At 37.8% G+C, this 12,846-nt stretch overlaps 1 protein-coding gene across 5 annotated transcripts in view; it reads left to right on the forward strand.

The window, feature by feature from the left end:
• Window positions 1-12,846, forward strand: part of lad1 (ladinin) — a 32,344-nt gene that overhangs the window by 14,175 nt on the left and 5,323 nt on the right. For all 5 annotated transcript variants that reach the window (XM_069190236.1, XM_015342085.2, XM_015342088.2 and 2 more), the window contains exons 8-12: window positions 2,801-2,849; window positions 4,109-4,152; window positions 9,095-9,161; window positions 9,270-9,404; window positions 11,610-11,687. In XM_069190236.1, coding sequence (XP_069046337.1) covers window positions 2,801-2,849; window positions 4,109-4,152; window positions 9,095-9,161; window positions 9,270-9,404; window positions 11,610-11,687 — 373 coding nt within the window. The remainder of the gene's footprint in view (window positions 1-2,800; window positions 2,850-4,108; window positions 4,153-9,094; window positions 9,162-9,269; window positions 9,405-11,609; window positions 11,688-12,846) is intronic.

The following is a 12,846-nucleotide window of genomic DNA, read 5'->3' on the forward strand; positions in this document are numbered from 1 at the left end:
ATGGACACGTAAAATATAAATAAAAAAAATAGTTACTGTCCTAATTCTTCACCAGTCTTACTTCATAATCTTACTAAATATGACCTTCTTAACAATGTACTTAAGACCTCTTTGATAACAGCATTTTTATAGGCTCATTTATTGCTGATTGATTGCATGTTATAGTTTGTCCAACATATGGTACCTTAGAGAAAACTACAGTGCCTTGCGAAAGTATTCGGCCCCCTTGAACTTTTCAACCTTTTGCCACATTTCAGGCTTCAAACATAAAGATATAAATTTTTTATTTTATGTGAAGAATCACCAACAAGTGGGACACAATTGTGAAGTGGAACGAAATCTATTGGATTTTTGAAACTTTTTTAACTAATAAAAAAATGAAAAGTGGGGCGTGCAAAATTATTCGGCCCCTTTACTTTCAGTGCAGCAAACTCACTCCAGAAGTTCAGCGAGGATCTCTGAATGATCCAATGTTGTCCTAAATGACTGATGGCGATAAATAGAATCCACCTGTGTGTAATCAAGTCTCTGTATAAATGCACCCGCTCTGTGATAGTCTCAAGGTTCTGTTGAAAGCGCAGAGAGCATCATGAAGACCAAGGAACACACCAGGCAGGTCCGTAATACTGTTGTGGAGAAGTTTAAAGCCGGATTTGGATACAAAAAGATTTCCCAAGCTTCAAACATCCCAAGGAGCACTGTGCAAGCGATCATCTTGAAATGGAAGGAGTATCAGACCACTGCAAATCTACCAAGACCTGGCCGTCCCTCTAAACTTTCAGCTCAGACAAGGAGAAGACTGATCAGAGATGCAGCCAAGAGGCCCATGATCACTCTGGATGAACTGCAGAGAACTACAGCTGAGGTGGGAGAGTCTGTCCATAGGACAACAATCAGTCTTACACTGCACAAATCTGGCCTTTATGGAAGAGTGGCAAGAAGAAAGCCATTTCTCAAAGATATCCATAAAAAGTCTCGTCTAAAGTTTGCCACAAGCCACCTGGGAGACACCCCAAACATGTGGAAGAAGGTGCTCTGGTCAGATGAAACCAAAATCGAGCTTTTTGGCCACAATGCAAAACGATATGTTTGGCGTAAAAGCAACACAGCTCATCACCCTCAACACACCATCCCCACTGTCAAACATGGTGGTGGCAGCATCATGGTTTGGGCCTGCTTTTCTTCAGCAGGGACAGGGAAGATGGTTAAAATTGAGGGGAAGATGGATGCAGCCAAATACAGGACCATTCTGGATGAAAACCTGTTGGAGTTTGCAAAAGACCTGAAACTGGGACGGAGATTTATCTTCCAACAAGACAATGATCCCAAACATACAGCAAAATCTACAAAGGAATGGTTCACAAATAAACGTATCCAGGTGTTTGAATGGCCAAGTCAAAGTCCAGACCTGAATCCAATCGAGAATCTGTGGAAAGAGCTGAAAACTGCTGTTCACAAACGCTCTCCATCCAACCTCACTGAGCTCGAGCTGTTTTGCAAGGAAGAATGGGCAAGAATTTCAGTCTCTCGATGTGCAAAACTGATAGAGACATACCCCAAGCGACTTGCAGCTGTAATCGCAGCAAAAAGTGGCTCTACAAAGTATTAACGCAAGGGGGCCGAATAATTTTGCACGCCCCACTTTTCATTTTTTTATTAGTTAAAAAAGTTTCAAAAATCCAATAGATTTCGTTCCACTTCACAATTGTGTCCCACTTGTTGGTGATTCTTCACATAAAATAAAAAATTTATATCTTTATGTTTGAAGCCTGAAATGTGGCAAAAGGTTGAAAAGTTCAAGGGGGCCGAATACTTTCGCAAGGCACTGTATATATGAAACATATCGTATTTATAGACTTAATTCTTACTGTTATTTGCCCATGTGCAAACACATGCAGGCTCTAATTTCTTTCAAGCTTTAATTGTTTTCTTACTGGTTAAAAACTGTAAGTAGATACTGTACAATGAAAGGATCAATGCAGATAGGCTTCTCTGACCTGTCTACTGTTCCTGCTGGAACTGTGTGCTTCTTTCACCCTGAGAGTTCAAATCAGTGAGTGAGACCAGTGTCTTTAGTTGCCATAGCTTAGAGAACATGTACTGCTGCTCCAAATTCCATTACCCATATGTTCCCACCAACTTAATACCTGTGACTAGTTATTATTTTAAAACGATCTTCTTCATTGTTATATTTAATTAATTAGTACACCTTTAATGAAAAAAAACATATTCAAGTCTGTCAGTTTTTCCTTTGTTCATATTGCTATTACTTGGTAACATAGTATTTATTATTTGCTTGAATAATGAAAGGACAGGTTTCAACAACAAAGATTTTCTTTAATATGCTTTGTCATTCTTTGCTTATTAACTGTGTCATTTAAGGAATTAAAACATTCACTGTTGCCTAATATGAATGAGTTTAATGAGTTTTAGTTCTGATTTAGTTAAAGTTCTGACTAAGATTTAATTTTAATTCTGACTTCAGACACCCAGTCTCTTCCAAGCTGGAACCATTAATCCATTGACATGACACAAGCTCTGTTGGATCTTACAGTAAGATTAGTGCCAATTGGAGGGGTGGCATGTTTTCACTGAAGTGACCACTGGACGTGGTGCCCAGGAAGTCACTGGAGTCATTGCCTTTCCAAGAGCCAACTCAGCTAACTACCTTCAAACCTATCTCCAGTGTGTATGAAACGTCAGTCTTTTATGAAAGATGAGGGAGTACAGTGATGGATGCTGTAAGAGAAGTCTTTTCTGTAACTTTATGTAACTTTGTATACTATGGTCTGTTTCACAGTGCTAGTGTCAGATTAACCTCAAGGAGCAGAGAGGAAAGACTCAGCAAGGTAAGAAAATCTTAACCCTAAATCTGACCTGAATTAATTTTTTTACCTTAAACAATCCTTAGATTTAATGGATAGAGGCATTATTACAAATTGGTACAATCCATTATATAGTATCCAAGCATAAAGACTGAAGACTGAAGACACAAAATGTAATACTTGACTAAAAGTTTTGACAAAGAGTTTCTTTCGCATTTTCAGAAGACATATTGTTCTTTCTTCTACTATATAAATTTTATGAATTCACCAGACAGAAGTACTGGCACTAATCTAACAGTTCACAGGAACATCTGACACTATTATGAATGAATTGAAGGAGCTCTAACCGGCAAATAATCTCAGTTAAACAAAAAATAAAGCAAGAAGTATAAATGCATTTGTAGATGACTGAGGCAGGTCAGTATAAAAGGGTGCTGCAATTACATCTGACATTCCACTAGAGGCCGACATTTTAGCCCCTAAATTTGATGAATAACCGCATAGGGAATTAATTATCTAATTATTGCATTATTGGTGAAATGTTGAGAATTAAACATTCTTACATAGGTGCCATTGAGCTTTTATTTGTTTTTTAAAGAGCCGCACAGTACTAATTGGGATTGGAGTTTTTTTTTGAGAGACTGGGGTGATCTGGATTTTAGTTTTGGGCCGTTGTTAGTTTCTGTGTGCACTCACTCTTGGGACAGCTATGGTAAAGGAAAGGGTCTGTCACAATAAATATACTTCATATATAGTGTTATAGTATTTCCATTTTCCACTACAGACCTGAACAAAAACATCCAACATTCAAGCACTATTATTAGTTTTATTACACCTATTATAATAATTAGCTTTGGTTTCTAAATCCAAAAGTAACTGAGAATATGTAACACTTATATATCATGACTAGGACTATTATTAAAGGATCCTGCAGTTTTAAATATATTTGTCTATGCTTTCTATATTTCATATATACATTATAATGTCATTTCAGTTACTTAGACTTATTTTTAATAATTGCGATTGCATTTGTAATTAAACCATGGAAACTTATCTAATTTCTCAATTTTATATTTGAAATATATATTATTCATGTACAAACCAAAGACTTACTACATCTCGTTTTGAAGCAATCCTGGGTTGGAAAGGTGAGCTTTTAACAAAAATATAAAGAGAAAATAAATTAATGGGACGATAGATCACAATAGGTGAAAAACAAGTTTAGGAATTAAAACTTTAATTTTATGGATATGGTAATGAAAATCACATTTTAATTGTTCCAGGCACCCAATCATGAAGAGGATAAACCTTCTCCATTTCAAAGAAAGTGAGTCACAATGTTTAACAAAATGCCTTGGACAGTAGGCTATATGTTCCAGAAGATAAAAGTTCAATTGAGGTTTTAGTTGAGAAAATATGTTAAACAAAAATGTAGCCATGGATCAGTTAAAAGTACCTTCTCTGTCTGCATTACATGGATCTTAAAAGCAGATACTTCCTTCATTTTTGCTCACTGTTTTTAATTATCCACATTATCAATTGAGAAGGCTTTCAGCTTATAAAGGACTAAAATAGCAATAACATTGCCAATAAGAAATAAAAAAATACAATTTAAAAGAGTTAAATTGAATCCTTCAAAGAAAGAAGTATATTGTTAATGCTTTCTAAGTAGTATGACACACCCACGAATGTTAATTTGATAATTTCTCTAGATTGTAGCTAAACTCAAAACACTCATCTTTGATTCATCCACTCTTCCATTTAGTTTTATTAATGCTTTGTCCTTAGAGAGACGCAGTGAGACAGGGCCTCACACAGCAGGCATAGGGCACAAGGCTGGACTACATCTTATGTGAAATATCAGTTGGGAGCAAGCACAGACTTTCAAGAAGCAAGTTAGAGACACCAAATATCCTGGAGTGCATTTGTTTGGAGTTTGGGAGGAAAAGTTTGCATATGGAGAAAACCCTCATAGAACTGGAGCAAGCATGCAAACTCCACACAGATGAGGCCAGCTAAAAGTCCAGTATCCCAAAGCTGTGAAGAAGCACTGCCAATGTTTGATTTCAGGACATCTTATACTGTATCATTCCAGTAACAGAACATTGAATATTGGATTACCAAACATTCTATTGTGCAGGATCCACACAGTTAAGTGTTGATTTATATAATAATAATAATTGTTAACACTTATATAGCACTTTTCTGGACACTCCACTAAAAGCGCTTTACAGGTAATAGGGACTCCCCTCCACCACTGTGCAGCATTCACCATAGTGCGTCAGAATGCTCACCACACATCAGCTATCAGTGGGGAGGAGAGAAGAGTAATGTAGAGTAATGAATGTAGCTCATCATAGAGGGGGATTATTAGGAGGCCATGATTAGTAAGGGCCAATGGGAAATTTGGCCAGGACACCAGGGTTACACCCCTACTCTTTTCAAGGAACGCCCTGGGATTTTTAATGACCACAGAGAGTCAGGACCTCAGTGTCTATTTACAGTAGCTCCAGTACTTGTTATTTGGTTTATTTATTTGGTCTATTTACTGTCCTTGTTAATATATTATAGAAAAGAAGACATGTAGATCCTAATTTGTGTTAAAGCAATGCTTATAAAAGTTTTATACCTGTTTAATGATATTTATATATCCATCCTTCGGATGAGACATAAAACCGAGGTTTTGACTCTCTGTGGTCATTAACAATCCCAGGGTGCTTCTCGAAAACTTACTACACCATAGTATGGGTGTAACCCCGGTGTCCTGACCAAATTTCCCATTGGCCCTTACCAATCATGGCCTCCTAATAATCCCCATCTATGAATTGGCTTCATTACTCTGCTCTCCTCCACACTGATAGCTGATGTGTGGTGAGCGTTCTGGTGCATTATGGCTGCCGTCACATCATCCAGGTGGATGCTGCACATTGGTGGTGGAGGAGGGGAGTCCCCATTACCTGTAAAGCACTTTGAGTGGAGTGTCCAGAAAAGCGCTATATATTGTAAGCAATTATTATTAATTATTAATATTATTATATTATTAAGTATTAATAAGCATCACAGGCCATAAAAATGAGGTTATAAATAAGGGACAAATCTGGGATAGTCAGGTTAAGATGATCATTTTAATAAATAGGGATCTTAAAAAGATTCAATAAATGACTGAACTTACAGTTCTGAAATCTGGTTGTTGACACCTAGTAAGCAAACTGATAAAACATAATAGTGCTTCCCCCAATAGTAAAGACTCAGAGTAGATAAACCTAGATAACTTAGAAGACACAAACTACTGTTTATCTGCAACAACTAACTGACAAAATACATAGAGTATTCTTTAGAAATACATGCAATAGGTGTGAGTACCTAGTTTGAGCCTTTAACAGAACCAAGAGTTAACAACCCAGGTTCACTGTGATTGACAGTTCCCAGTGGTGTCAAATTTAGCAATGAGACAAATTTAGCATAAGAAAAGGCAAAAAGTTTTAAAGGCAAAAAGCAAAAAGGAATCACAGGATCATAAAGACAGAATTTAGGCAATCAGACAGAGATCCTGGTAAAAAGATACATTTTCAGTTTGAATTTGACTGACTAAGTCTGTGATTTAGTCCAGGGTACAATGAAAAAAAGGACCAGCCTCAGATGACTGGAGCCTTTGGGAGGGAGTGTAAAAAGGGGGGAATTCAGAGATGTATGATGGAGCCAGATTATTTAAAGCCTTGAAAGTCATTGACAAGATCTCATATTGAATATGTGACGTTATGGGCAACCAATGTAGAGACCTGAACATTCAAGTGATATGCTGCCATGGTCTGGTGTGAGTTAGCAGTTTAGCTGCAGAGTTTTGGACATATTACAGCTTGTTGAGATGAGTGTTAGAGAGCCCATAGAGTAAAGAGTTGCAGAAATTAAGCTTTGATGTTATAAATGCATGGATCAGGTACCCAACACCGGACATTAATAGAAATTGCTAATGTGGGTAATATTTCTAAGGTGAAAAAAAGACGCCTTAATCAAATTTTTCACATGGAACTCAAAAGACAGATTTCAATAAACTGGCAAGGACAGAAGTCTGGACTGTAGAATATGGCATTCATGATGTTTTACTTCAACATTGGTAGCAGAGATGAAAGAGATGATCAAATGTTTTCTGATTTAATTAGCTGACCCCAGAAAAGTCCATTCACCTCTGAGTTTGTGAATTTATTATAATATTAGAGCACAGGTTTTAATCTATTTGCAATACTACATCTAATAAAACTTAACATATCTCTGTCACGACCGCCAGGCAGTTAAGACCAACTCTTAAGCAATCTAATCAGCACCAACAGCGGGTGATTATTAACAAACGCCGCCGCACGTGTTAACCCACCTGCATTCACTCCACCGTCCGGGACGCAGTGCTATTTATACCATCTTAACCTGCTTCCCGCTGCTCTGAATTGAGTCTACTCCTTGAGAGCTCTACCTGGCGTTTTTCCCCGTACCTTGTTTATTCTGGTTATTGGACTCCCCTTCTGCTTTTTCAAATTTGGACCTCGCCTCTCTCCTCGGACTGTTTGCCACCGGTGTACTCCCTGGATTGCGACTTACCTTACGCCTTTTGACCACAACCTTGCCTCTTGTTTTGGATTGTTTGCCTTCCTCATCTACTACCCGTGCCTGCGTCTGCACAGGATCCTTTTATCTTCCCACCAGGGATTCCTAACACTCTCCTTTGTATGTATTGAGTGGTATTAAAAAAGCTCAGTTGTCATTCAATTGTTATTCAATAATCCTTAGTGACACTTGATAATATTGATAATTCATTGCGTTTTGTGTGCAACTGTCATCCAAGAGGATTCTAAAAAGTACTTAACAAATTAAATTAAGCATTTAGTTCCCCTCTGATTACAAATAGTTCTATTGTATCTTTAAAAGCCACATATTTGGGACTGTGGGTTAATATCTCACCCAAAGGGTAGCACATCCAACTGCACTGTATCTTCTATCATCACACTGGACTTTGGCTTGGAAATTCTTGTTGAGGGGGATATGTGTCACCTACTGGCCCAGCCACACCTTTGACAGGAGCAAAATGATTTACCTTAGAGTTCTCCTATCATAGTGCTGAGCAAACCCTACCTTGTTCATCTTCTGAGAAAATCAGGCTACAAGGTACAGTAGTAACAATGCTGCCTGTACCAATAACAGTTTCTAAAAACTTCTCCATAAAGATTAATATCTGTCTCAAAATCTATAATAGGTAGGTAGGTCCCTTTTCAGGCCATAAAGGCCCATGGGGAATAGGGGGCAAGAGTCACCATTTTTCTTGACTATCCAATACTGGAAGTGAAGGTCATGTGGTCAGCATTCATCCTCCGGCCAGGATTAAGCCCCGGTACTCAATTGGAAAGCAGGCTGAGTGGACCTGAGAGCCATCTAGAAGGAATTAGAGCAAGCTACATCGCTTGCCCCTACCTGGGATGGAACCTGGGACCTTCCGGTCAGAAACTAGATGCCTTTGCTATCTGATTTACCAGTGCTCCAAAAAATCTATAATGCTCTATTAATATTTTAATTAATTGTTAACCATATATTGTTTTAGAAGTATAAACGGCCATGTACTGTAGTCTGATCTTGTTAGATCTCAGATTATAAGCAAGGCTGGACCTGATCAGTACTAGGATGTGACATATTCAATAGAAAATCAATCAGTTGGTGCTACGAGTGGTGTTGGTGGTCTAGTAGGTGGCATTCTTCCTTCTGGACCAGAATTTTCTGAAACCAGTGGCTGTATATGGTTGGGGACACTGTGCTATAGGAGGTCTTTCACTCTTTCATTTTAGATGTTAAACCAAGGTCCTGACTAGATGGTCATTCCACATCACTTTTTTCCCAAAGAATAGGAAGTGTCCTGGGTAAATTCCTCTCAGGGCTTATACAATCTGGTCTTTATAAATGTTCCCTCTTCATTCAGTTGGTGAAGTAATTACAAATTTCTCTACCTGATTTGTTAAGTCCTGGAGCTTCTATCACAGATTGGCTACTGTGTATCACCCATGCAGGTCCTGTTTCAGTGTGGGAAGAAGTGGTTTCCTTCCTACAGTATAGGTAAAGCAATATGAGATCCTTTGGGAAGAAACTTGCAATAAAGATGCAAGCAATTCTGTTTATCATAAAATGTTACTCAGATTTATATTAAGAAAAACAAAGTGGGGGTGTATTGAGCAAATATTAAGTGGAAGTGCTGAACTGTGTTTTCTGACTTTGTGGTCTGGCAATTCCTTCAGCTCGCGGCAAAGAATCTCATCTCGCACAATCGAGGAGAAGCTGGAGAAGCTAGCTTTGGCTGCACAGGTACAGTAGGTGAACAGATATTATCCACATGTTTCCTCTGCTACTTTAAATTAATCAAATTTTTATGATTTTTTGTCATTTCTTGGTATTCTGTTTTTCCATTGACAGAAATCAGAGACCATTAAGTCCCCCAGTGCAACTCAGAAAGACTTCTTCTTGCTGGTACATGAAGTTGCAAGGAAAAGAGGAGTGTTTGAAAAGGATGGAGCTACTGTGGAAGGCAGTTCTAGCAATTCAAAACAGGTACAGATGTTTGAATATTACTGCTAATAGTTCCTGCTGATTCTCCTATTGTGACCAATAAATTATAATGATAATATAATGATATCATGATAATGATCATATTGCTGATTACAACAAATGTTATTATAACAAAAGTTATAGAAATCCGGGAGGAAGGTTAGCACTGTTCCACTCACCTGTATGAACTATATGTCTTAAATCAGGACTTTCTGTATCTCTCTCTTACTTCTCCCCCCTCCCCATATACACCCCCACAGCAATTCCCTGTTTTAATCCTCACAATAAAGGGGTGGGTGGGTGGTGTGGACAGCCCTTATGGCGAGACTCCTATTACCTTAGCTAGGTGAGTTATGATAAATATATTCTGCATGATTCGTACTGGCCGTTTGGTTTAGAGGTGTGAGTAGGCCCAGATGGCTGCAGCTAAGTCCCTAAGTAAACTAAGTCCCGGGTATGGGAGATGTTTGGAGGGACCACAGAAGATGACTATGGGATAGCCTCAAAGATGTTTTGGCAACCACTGGATGACTCAGGAGAGGAAGGCAGAATGTTGCTCGGGCAGGGCAGGGAAAAGTCAACCTTGACTTGGGATGTTGATGAGACATCGAAGGAGCACTTTGAGGAACTCCTAAATCCAATGGATACATCCTCCATTCAGGAGGCAGTGCCAGAAGACTCTGGTGTGGCTGCGTCCTTTGTGACTGCGATAACTGCCACAGCCATAGATCTGTAGTGACAGGGCTGTAGGTGTGGATGAGCAAGAACTCAGTTTTACATATCATCTGAAGGACGGCAACTATACTTTTTTACAATATAGTGTCTCCATCACTATACCAGGGCATTGGACTGTAGGTTGAGCTCTCCTTACAAGTTCTACTTAAACCTTTTCTAGCAGCAACTTTAACTTTCCCAGGAGGTCTCCCATTCAGGTACTGGCCAGGCTCACATCTGCTTAGTACGAGTAGGTTGTCAGATGTGAGCTGCAGGGTGATATAGCTGCTGGCTGCTGTATATCACTATATATCATGTATTATCTCTATATAATTGCTACTGTATATCTATTTATAGATTATTTTTATCAGCCATATATCATCTATATATATAGCTGCCGAGTCACTGTTGCTCTGGATAGAGAGGAGCCAGTTGAGATTTGGGCATTTGATGAAGATGCCCCCCGGACACCACCTGTTAGAGGAATACCAGACAGATCCCACTGGGAGGAGAAGGGGGAGAACTAAGACACACTGGCCTTGGAGTGTCTGAAACTCCCACAGGAACTGCTCAGCCTGTTCCAGCAGGAGTTAGTGGTTAGAAAATGGATGGAAGGATATCTCACCTCTCTCTCTTTCATTTATTAGTGTCGTAACTAACCTAACTACGGAATAATAATTATGAATGACAATGTTAATGTAATGCATATAGAGAGGTATACAGCACTTCTTACAAAAATGTCCTACAAAGGAAATTCACTTTATTTTGTTCCAAGGTTTTTTAAGTTTTCTTGCAGAAAATCCCTTTGGAACATCACAGACAAAACCATGCAGTGCTTACTTCACCAGAAAAAAAATGAAATGGCAGGAAATCATAAATATGTTGACTTTTGAATAATCCAGAATGTCTGGTTTTCTTGCAGGATTGCTTTTTCATTAAGAATGATATATACTGAACAAAATAAAGTTTATGTACTTTGTCAATGTGCCCCTGAAGGTTTTGAAGTACATTATATTACATAGTCTTGTACAAGCATGTGTAAATAATGTGCGCAAGCTTCTGGCACTCTTTAAAGTATGTTGTCATTTATGAATACCTTTTTGGTATATATATTGTTTTAGTTTTTGTATTGTATTGCTGGGAATTTTGATTTTGGAAAGTATTTTACTGGTTTTCAAATGTTTGCCATGTTTTGCGTCTATGTCTAAAAATATTTTGCAAGCCAGTGCAGATGTTTTTTTTTTATATATATAAACTAGACTGCAATACAATGGGATTTCTTTTTGGCATGAATGCAGCAGTGTGTTGTCTATGAATGTACTGTATATGTATATCCCTTCTTAGTGTAGTAATGATACCATCTGTTGCCATCTCCACATTGTGTTCATCATATTATCTTTCCCTTCATGCCACCATGGGTCTTGAAAATAAATGGATTAATATGTTTGACTAAGGGCATATAACGTGAAACAGTTTTGTTTTATTTTCCAACAGAAACATCTCAGTTTCTCAACTGGAATATCAGAACGAATTAATCGCTGGGTCTCCAGGGCACAGAAATCTGAGCTTTCAGTAAGTGTCATCCTCATCCAGATGTATCCCTTTTTTGCTATAATTTGTACTGCTATCACTGCTAACTAGAGCTGCTCGTACTAAACTTATCTCAAAGGTTTCTAAAGTATGCTAAAAATCTGTCATCTGTCATCTCTTATCTGAAAAACAACAAAATATGTGCTCCGGAAACCATAACGTTGGGATTATTGGGAATTTGCTGAAATAAGACTTAATATATCCAGCAATGCACCATGGATATTTTAATAATGTTTAAATTGATTGTGTTCCTGTTTCCAAAATACCATTGTCTGAATGCTAACTGTATATGATTTATGTTTTTACTTTCTTCTGCCCTTACCTGCATTATATCTCTGAGCAGCCTTGTGTAGTCTTCACAAGGGCACTCGTGTCGACAGTACAGGCTGAAAAGGAAGAGATGTATTGTGTTCTACTCCAGTCTCACACTGTATATTTTAAGATATTCAAAATTGATTTTGAAAAGACTAATTTTGTGAAAATATAAAGTGGCATTGAAATTGTATTTTCTGAAGTGTATCTGTTTGGCCCTTAATAAGCAGAAACACAAAAGATACATGTATTCATGTCAAAGAATTAAATTCAATATTTAATGATTTCAAGGCCTAATAATATCCAGCTGAACTACATCTTTATATTTTACACCCAAGTGCTTATTTAAATTGTCAGTTTTAATGTGCTTTCATATAATGTCTCATAGTTACTAAATATAGTATTTTAATATGTAAATTTGATGGATGCTTAAATATTTTCTGCTTCTCCCTTGCTTTGCTGTTTGACTCGTGACTCAGGTGTGCAAGAGCGCATCTTCAAACACTTCAAACACTGAAACCTCTTGTAAAGAACATTTATTCTAACTATCAAAACATCATGCACAGAATATTTTTTAGCAACAACACATTTCCTGTACTGTGTCTGCATATCTTTATAAAAAGATGAGGAAGTGTTCTTGTCTGAAATGTTTTGAAAATGTTATTTTATCTATCCTACTACAGTTTATAAGTCACTGCTTTGAGGGAATAAGATGTATTGATGAGTTGGGGCAAACAGATACCTTGTATCTTTACTTTACTAGCATAGTGTTCTACAAAGCAGTGGGAGATACAGTATAATGTCTTAATGACAGGCAGTGCTCAATCTG

This window comes from Lepisosteus oculatus, chromosome 5 (genome assembly GCF_040954835.1).
Source record: "Lepisosteus oculatus isolate fLepOcu1 chromosome 5, fLepOcu1.hap2, whole genome shotgun sequence".
Lineage (NCBI taxonomy): Eukaryota > Metazoa > Chordata > Actinopteri > Semionotiformes > Lepisosteidae > Lepisosteus > Lepisosteus oculatus.